The 9419-nt window shown below is 34.7% G+C and overlaps 2 protein-coding genes across 2 annotated transcripts; both read right to left on the bottom strand.

Moving 5' to 3' along the window:
• Nucleotides 1–1572: 1572 nt before the first annotated feature.
• On the bottom strand, nucleotides 1573–3247 carry Vlet (COMM domain containing 10 protein valette). The gene is made up of 3 exons (XM_018522004.1): nucleotides 3013–3247; nucleotides 2400–2763; nucleotides 1573–1832 (listed from the first exon to the last, which is right to left on the bottom strand). The coding sequence occupies exons 1-3, from the start codon at nucleotides 3039–3041 to the stop codon at nucleotides 1632–1634; spliced, it is 594 nt and encodes a 197-aa protein (XP_018377506.1). The 5' UTR covers nucleotides 3042–3247; the 3' UTR covers nucleotides 1573–1631.
• Nucleotides 3248–6027: 2780 nt separating this feature from the next.
• LOC108770480 (uncharacterized) lies at nucleotides 6028–9057 on the bottom strand. The gene is made up of 3 exons (XM_018522110.1): nucleotides 8846–9057; nucleotides 6425–6612; nucleotides 6028–6327 (listed from the first exon to the last, which is right to left on the bottom strand). Exons 1-3 carry the CDS (start codon nucleotides 8863–8865, stop codon nucleotides 6167–6169), a joined length of 369 nt encoding a protein of 122 aa, XP_018377612.1. The 5' UTR covers nucleotides 8866–9057; the 3' UTR covers nucleotides 6028–6166.
• Nucleotides 9058–9419: the final 362 nt, after the last annotated feature.

Below are 9419 nucleotides of genomic sequence, written 5' to 3'. Positions count from 1 at the left end.
TTAGCAACTTTCATAAATTTGTGTAAATATATAATTTTACAATATATATGCATAATTAAAATAAGGGTATATTCTTACAATTTTAACATTATTGTATATCTCTAGCATATAAGAAATATAATTATACAAAAACAGATATATATACTTTCTTAAAAAATTCTGTAAATTTAAGTCAATACTCTAGCTCTTTTCTATCGCATCTAATTGTTATCCTTTTCCGTGATGCTAAATGATCATCTTGATATATAGTGTATGTTATTATATGATGCTCACAGTGCTCTCAAAATTATTTCATCCTTATTATATTGTCATTACATGTTTTAAGTTGCTATATTAAATAGCGCGTAGGATTATCAATTAATATTCATTGATTAAACACGTTTTTATAAAATTTTTCTTTAAAAGGAAAAAAATTATTATAATACATCTCTCCTTTTTGAATTTGTGTCAATATGTCTGTTATAAAAAAATATCACAAGTGGCTGTAATAATATTCTTTAACAATTCGTATGTTGAGAGAACATTACGCAAATTTACTAGTATAAATATAAATAGACGAAAGAATTTTATTAATTTTATAACCAGTTTGATATTATCTTCAAAGAGAAAAGGCGCGATCATAACTGTAAAGTGTAGACATAATCGACCTCTTCCTATAGAAGTGATGCCAGCGAATGGTAGGATTGCGACAGAACACCAGCACAGACATTCTCTTTGTTTCATCGTGCATGTATTGCCAGCAAAACATGGTAGTTTACAATCGTTTTCATCATAAACAATAGTATTGGTAGCCATAAAAAATACCACAAAAACGTGTATAAATCGATAATGGTCTCTCAATGTATATTTTTTATAAGTAAATATTTATTATTATCAAATTCATTTATATACAATGATGTAATTGCAATTGATAATTAAGCAATTTAATTACATTGATGCTCATAGGCATCTTAGATTGATCTTAATATTCTGATATTGACAAGCTTTTGAAAAGTAGTAAGGTCAATCAAGTATTAAATCTTAATTTTTTTTAGTGAATAAGATGAATAAAGTTTTTGTAACAAAAATGTAGCAAAAATGAAAATTAAAAATTTATAGAATTAAAACAAAATGGAATATTATTATATTAAATTATAAAGTGTGACCTGATAAGAAATGAGTTATGAAATTGAGACTTGATTGAAACATGACAAAAATAATTATTTTAAATTCATTTCATAAAGATATAATTATATTTTCATAAAGATGTGATTATATTTTCATAAGCATTTGTCGAAAATAAAAATACATATTTATCTAGAAGTTATATTTTGCTTCATATTATACAGAATTAATTTACCAAAGATCTATCTTCATTGCGCGACAAAAACCAATATTAAATTTGTTTTTAAAAAGCAGATGCCTGTATATGTATGCAAATAAATGTAAAATTATTTTTACTGCAATTTATTAAAAAATATACAATATGTTAGAAAATAACTACAAAAATAAAATAACAGTAGCACGCACTTGTGATAATCTAACAAACATGTAAAAAAGCATGTTGCAAAATATATTTTTACATAATAAATTACACTTATTGATTACTTATAGTATACAAGCGTAGTATATAAATAGCTACATTAATCATGTTATTTAAGAGCATCTAGCTGAGTTTGGATTTTTTCTAAATTATAATAAAGCTCTGTTAATTGTTTCTTGTCAAACTCCATTGTTAACGTAGATGTCTTATCACCAGTCAGACCTAGTTGGAGCAATGCTACAGGTTGTGCATCTTTGGAAATTGCAGAGGATGATGATTGCACATTTAGGCACCAGTTGATATCTTTCACCTTGTCAAATAAAAAAGAAATGTAGTTTAATAAATATAAATTGCAAGATATATATATATATATACAACACAGAAAAAAGATTGATATTTTTAGTCATTGAATAATATGTGTAATATTAATTTTTTATGAATATTATATATTTTATTTTTTTGCTTTTGAATCATGGGCTGATTGTTATTTAGTCTTGAAATATTCTTGTACCAAATTCTATCTAGAAATATAATTTCACATTAAATTGATGTACGTTTTAATATTATTGATATTAAGTATTGAGTATTTGATAAAATTACAAGGAAATTATTTACAGACAAAAAATATTTCTCCAGTCAAAATTCAAACTTAAACCTTCCTACTTTCTAACTAGTTTCTATGAACATCTTATTTCAAAGACAAAGATTTGTAGTGATATTTATCGTAACAAACAATAAATATTAAATACCATATAAAAAGAATATTTTTCAGTTGATACATAGAAATATATTGTATTCCTTTCTCAATCACCCCATGATCAATGCGCATAATATTGTATAATTCGTCAAATATATTTTTTTATCTATATTAAAATACCTGAGTAGGAAAAATAGACTGTTGCCTTAGATTCTCTACAATGCCCTTTCCATAAGTCATCCAGGCATTTGTAAAGATTGACATTTTTTCTTCGTCTAATTTAAAATTATCTTTTATAACTGCTTCCATGACAGACGGTTTGACAACGCTACATGCAGCCTGCGTGTAGATAGATGTAATAGTATCCAGCAGAAGAGCTAGTTCATCTTTCGTCAGATCTAAGGAAACTAGCAGCTTTTCCTCTTCCTCTTCATTGAACACCTTCGTGTCAATGCTCGACTGTAGGGTCTGGCATATGCGGTTAACAAGAAGCCGGAATTTGCTATTATCCACTCGAGCCACTATCTTTAAACCCTGCTCCAGTCTGTTAAAACAATAATACAGATAAATTTACATGTTACTGATAATTTAAGATTAATTTAACAAAAAAATTAAGAAGTCACTAAGGTAATGTGCTACATTCAGCTATATAAACAGCACAGCATGAAAATAACAAGAATAAGATCATTTTCGGAGCGCTTGTAAGTTTGCTTTATTGGCATTATCTTTTATATTGCTATTAACTATCAAAGTACGTGTGCTAATAATGTTTATAATATTTTAACGCATATACTTTGAAGTTATGTTGATCCAAGCAGCCATTTTATAGGCGAGATGAATTCTTATATATCACTTTTCACATAACATCTAGTTGTTATATCATAAATCCATTTCTCTTCGAAAAAGTTTTGAAAAACTGAAGCTCCATTCATGTAATGTTATGAATTCTTAACATTCTTGATTTGCTAAACCTAAACGTCACTAAACACTAGCGTACTGGTCATGCTTTAACTGGCTTTAACCATAGATTATATATATTTAGATACTTTTATCTTACTTTGGTAAGATACTGCACAAATTTTACATGATCTACACTCGACTGCAATACAGTGCAGACCTAATGGTCTTGATTTCCCTAGTTTTTCATCTCGAAGAGATAATATTTCTTTATAATATTTTTTTACTTATCCTCTGCTCGCTAGAATATTTTTATAGAGTCGAATTATGCATATTTAGTTACAAAAAATTTAATAAATAAAAATATGACATGTTATACCTTACAATCAGTTACAGTGAAACGTAGTTTTAATTTTTTAAGAAAAACTGTTATATATAATTTATTGAAGATGATTTACCGATTATAAACATTATAATTATGATATAATTTTTGTACATTTTTAGACGTAATAGAAAAAATATGGATCTATAGCCCACAATTATTTCGAGAAATATATTCGTAATTTTTGTTCTATCGACTTTTATGGCTGTTCTACAATGTACTTTTTGTTTCCTGTTTCTTGCTGTTTGTCTCTTGTCTTCTTGATCAAAAAGGCAAGAGACAAACAGAGACAAACAGCAAGAAACAGGAAACAAAAAGCACATTGTAGAACAGCCATTAATAATAATAGAAAATCGCAATTATTTCGAACCAAATTTGCAAAAAAAAGGCTTTGCAAACTGTGTGTTCGCTGTAATTTACATTTTGTCCGCGTAAACAACGAAATCTATTAATAGAAATATAATGGTAGACTACAGAAACTGAGCAGAAACTAGCTGTTATTTTGTAACCGTTTAAATGATTATGAAATGACAGATTATGATCAATTTCTGCTGACAAACTGATAGCATATACTACTACCATTTTATTTGCTGAATATAAGTTCTATTCTTCGCTTAAAATATTTCTCATGTTATAATGTTAATCGTAAAGATTTATGTAATAATTATTTATGTATATAATTTTATTAACAATAAATATTTAAAGTGTTTGATAGGAATGAGTTACGCGCGTTTAACAATATATTATTATACCTATAAGAAAATTCTATTTTGTATCTTTGAATCTTTACTACTTTTAGCATGCTTAAAAAAACCTTATATGCTAATATTGGTTGTGAGAAATATTTTACAATGCTAATACAAAAAATCGATGTAAAAATTTCACTTGTTAAACCAGATCCATATTCAATTCTTGTAACTGCTATTCTATATACATGAACATTAAAATTTGTTGGAAAAATTACAGAAATAAAGTCCTTGAATCATGAAATTTAATGTTACGATAATTAGGGATACAAATTACGGCCTTACATCATTCCATGAAAAACAGAAATAAGATTAAACTCAAATTTGATCTTCCGTAAATGGAGATTCAGCTTTTATCATTTTTTCCTATAAAAATTGCAATAAAACCAAGAGGAAAATAAAGTTCGCATAGTACAGACTTTTTCAGGAGGCTAAGAATTGACTTAGGCTATAGTTCATTAACTAAGAAGAAATATAGAGAACCATCTTTATTTGTATTAGCTGTTGAACACATTTTACCATTTTTTAATCTTAAACATACATGTTATTACCCTCACTGATCGACAGTTATATTTATTACATACGAAGCAAAAATAATGACATTGAAAATTATAAGAACTATTGTCATATTGTCACCGAAATATAAGATAGTGGCGCTTTTTGAAGCTAACGCATTACAAACTAAAAGAAACGATGACTTACATCTGACAATTATTTAAAAGTTTTGAATAACATGCAAATTAATTAATTTGGATTAATTACAAACGAAATAAATTTTAATTGTAATATTTTGGCTTTGTGTCCAATTGCAGTTTCTAATTATTGAATGCTGCCATTAATATACTTGTTTTATACATTAGCAAAATTCAAAACAAATCTTTTTTCACTCAGCGTTTCTATACATACATAGGTACATGTGAAAACCGAGGTAAGGTAAATTATATATATATAAAATATATATGTATAATGTGCAATTATAATAAAAAGAAATATTTTCTTTCAATTTTTAAAAAGTCGCAAGTTTGACACAAAATCATATCATAGATTTGAACAATACTCTTGAAAAAAAAAAGAATGAGATTTACTCATAAACACATATTAAGTATTAGTAAAGTTAGCGTAATCAATTTATCCAAATAAAAAAATTTATTTAGATAAGCTTTTGTTTTTTTTTTCAAGAATTAATTTATATAAATAAAATATTGTGAAACACGCATGTTCAAAGTTAGCTGTAGAAATGGCGCTCTCTTAAGTTTTTCGTCGGCGAACAGTCATAACGTTACAAGTCAATCTATTTTCGGGAATGTATTTTGATTCGCAGAAAAATATCCGTATTCTATCTCCGATGTATAGTCCAAGGTGTGTATGTGTCGTTTATAGGTATAAGATACAATGTGTGTCCGTGCGTCGGAAACAATGAGGACTAGCAAATAGGTGGAAATATTATGTTGCACAAATGTACCCCTTTTCCAGACACCGCACCGTCGTTTTGTTTTGATGAATTAGAAATATATTATTTCTAACATTATCGGTATATTTCCTTATCTTAAAATTCTAACGCTAAGTGAATATATAATATGTATGCACGTGGATGCCAGTACAGAGAACACCGTTTGTTTATGCTTTACATTAAAATGTAAAATTGCGATATTTTTTTCAAAAATATCGGATTTGTGTCGCTATTTCCAATTAACAATTGCAAGAAATACTATGGGAGACACACACAATCATCCTGAACACAGAAAGTTCTTAATGCAATAAACGTCAAAATGTTTTTTCTGGATTTTTTCTTCTTTTTTTTCATTTATGCTCGCCATCTTCTCTCTGAAAATGCACAGACGATCTGCCCTGGCTTCACACTCGATAGTTAAAATTGCATCTATAGATTAGGTCTGTCTGTCAATAATAAACATGAGAGAATATTAGGCCGTGGCCTCCTCCGCGTCGCCGTTATTCTCGGCTTCGGAGCACTTCTCCTCGAGTCTTGACTTCTTTTCGGGACTCGCACCATCCTGTGCATCCTCTGCTGCATCGGCTCCGGCCGTTGATTTCCTCTTTACGCAGCAACTGTCGGCTGGAGCATCTAAAATCGCAAGCAGAAAAATTATATATTATATATACTGTAAATCTTTTTTTTTTTAAACGCAGAATGACAAAAATCTTTCAATAATAATATATACCTGTCGAGTCTCCGTTTTCTGTAGATTCTGCTTCTTTCTCATCAGTCTCCTTCTCCTCGCTCGAGCCATTCTCTTTGGTTTCCTTTGTATCCCCATTTTCAGATGCTTTCGAATCCTCATCAATTTCCTCCTGTACCACCTTTTCCTCTTCCACTACCTTCTTCTGAGGAGTAGTGACTTTTGTTTCCCTGAAAACCATATTATGTAGATATAGTATTCTATCACATTATACTAATCTAATGTATTAAAAATTTGTGGTCTCTCTGCTTTATTTAATATTAAATTTTATTATTTTTTCTCTATTTTTCATACCTATTTCGTTTCTATTTCTTATATCAAATCTTGTTTTATCAAGTATATTTTAGTTTTAACATTTAAAAGAATGCTATTTTTGGAATCATAGTATAATAACGAAATCTATCTATCTATATACAATAGATTATGCGGGTAACTAAATTTTTTGTTTTGTAAATCGAATATTGATTATGGAAATATTCAATCCACAATCAGGATAACTTTATAGACTAATTAAATGATTATTAAAAACATCTCATTTTTTATTTAAATTATGCGATTGCAATGATTATAATTTATCATCTATATCGATACAATACATAAATAATAAATGATTGCACAAGCAACAATTGATAACAAATAAGTTATTGATAAGCAAGTTAATTTAAAAGTGCGCAGTAAGATCAATCTTAATGAAAGTGATATTGTTTTAGTAATATTAATACCAAGAGCTATAACGGAACTGCGATAAAAACCACGAATTCGCGCGATTATAATTTCCCGGTAAACCGTTGCTGTGGCGCGCTCCGGCATCGGTATTTGCTGCCGTTTCACATTGCTGACTAGCAACAAGGACGACGCGACGAACCGAGAGAAATAGAGATAGGACGCCGCCAACAGTGGCGGCATCTAGCGAGCTTGATATTATATCGTCCCCGCAACACCGCTCCCCTCCGCCCCCAGTCGCCCCGGGTCATCCCCTCACGTCACCGACCGCCGCGACCGCCAACATCGCAATTACTACCACCATCGCGATGCCCGCCACGATCAACCACACCGACGAGGCTTCAGCGTGGCGAATCGTTGGACGCTCGCGGTCGTAAACGCGGCGTGTTATACGTAACGCGCGTCCTCTTACACGCTTTCGACATCGTATCTCACGCGTGCAAGGGGAACGCGAAGGATTATGCCGTTATACTCGTCTTGAGAGCGACGGGAGATCGGAACCGGTATAATTGAAAAACCGATCGATGGATAAATATAGACGGACGTCTCTCCTTCGCGCTAGTCTATCAGGCTTAAGTCTCGCTGGAGATTATACCGGTTTCGCTTCGCGGAGGATTCCCAATGGTGAAATCGCCGCTACCGTCATCATCATCGTCGGTTACGTCTAATCGACGCGAGCCGACAGATCGATACACGTCGTCGACCGCTTTCGGGCCGATGCGCGAGACGAAGGGCCGAACGATTTCTCTCGAGGAGAGCGAGGGAGAAAGTCACGTGAGAAGCGAATCGCGGGACGGAAAGAATCGTCCTCGCAATGTATTCGTTCTATCTTTCTCGAGCGTGGCGAGGGTGGTTCCCGCGAAAAACGACGCGTGCGTTGCGTGTGTGTGTGTATACGTCGTATACACGCACGCGCGCGCATGCACGCACATCTACATAGCGACGTAAACAAACGAGCGAAGTGGTCGGAGAGGAGAGGAGCGCGAGGGACAAAAGGAACACGAGGCCGCCACCGCCACCGCCACCGCCATCGCCATCGCCGCCGATCGGCGGCGGCGATGCGCTCGTCTTCGATCGTGCGCGGGCGGACGGTCGAACGGAGGGGCACGAGTAGAAAGGAGAAACAGAGAGAGGATCCGGCGCGGGACGAGACGATGCCCGCCATAAAACTCGCCTGCAAGTAGAGCACGCGTCGGGTCGGGTCGGCTCGGGTCGCGTCGCGCGCGCGGCAAGGGCAGGTAATATCCAGCGATCGTTAGGCGTACCGCGAATCGGCCTGAGAGTATTGTCGCGAGCGCGAGATAGATGGAGAGAGAGAGAGAGAGAGAGAAAGAGGGGCATCGCTCGCTTATTCGTTCTTTTCCCCCTCCCCCTTCCCGGCGCGCACCGCACGTCCCCCCTTCCTCTCTCCTCGTGTTCGACAACCTTTCTCGTCGTCGTCTTTGCGATAATTCGAAAGCGATCGAACAAGGGCGATGAGGAAACGACGACGACGACATCGACGTCGGCGACGAGAATGATCGACGAGAGGACGCGAGGAAAGATCGGCGAGAACGTTAACGGCTTGGCGCGCAACGAAAGGAGGGAACCGACGCCGTACGCGCGATTTTTCTTCCGTCGAATCGATATCCGCCGCTTGCCGCGTATTTACGCACCGGCGGACGCATATATATTACTTACTTGACCTCCGTGTCCGCCATATCGATCGATTTTGATCGTAATCCACGCACGTTCCCGCACACGAACTCGTGAAAGCACACCTCAACCGACACGGCGGTTACGCGTCTTCTACGCACCGGTAAGCACACGTCGGAGATTCCGGTAACACCGCTGCCGCGTACCGACGCGCAAATGGCAGAGGGAAACGCGCACTGATTCGCTCGAGACTCGAGCGACTCCGGCCCGGCCGGCGCGGCGGGCCGGCGGCCTTCAAACGCTTTTCTTTCCCGCTCGTTTACAGATGGCGCCCCGCTCGCCGTCGACGACACACGCGCGCGCGCCGTGCACGAGTTTCTACAAGGAGTAACAAGGGGAAAACGAGCTATCATCGAATGAATAATGGGAAACGAAATATTAGAAACAACTGGGAAGGTAATATTTAATGCTCATGACACGCGATGTCGTCGCACCGCTGTATTTTTGTTAAATATTTTACATCCGACCGAATCGCGTATTTACATGACAGAATTAAGAATGAATAAATGACGTAATACGTTCATTTGCTTTGTAGTTCAAATGTAATTCTTATTAATTA

Source organism: Trachymyrmex cornetzi, unplaced genomic scaffold (genome assembly GCF_001594075.2).
Source record: "Trachymyrmex cornetzi isolate Tcor2-1 unplaced genomic scaffold, Tcor1.1 scaffold127, whole genome shotgun sequence".
NCBI lineage: Eukaryota > Metazoa > Arthropoda > Insecta > Hymenoptera > Formicidae > Trachymyrmex > Trachymyrmex cornetzi.
The sequence above is the reverse complement of the archived record's forward strand: the minus strand, read 5'-3'. Positions and strand labels throughout refer to the sequence as shown.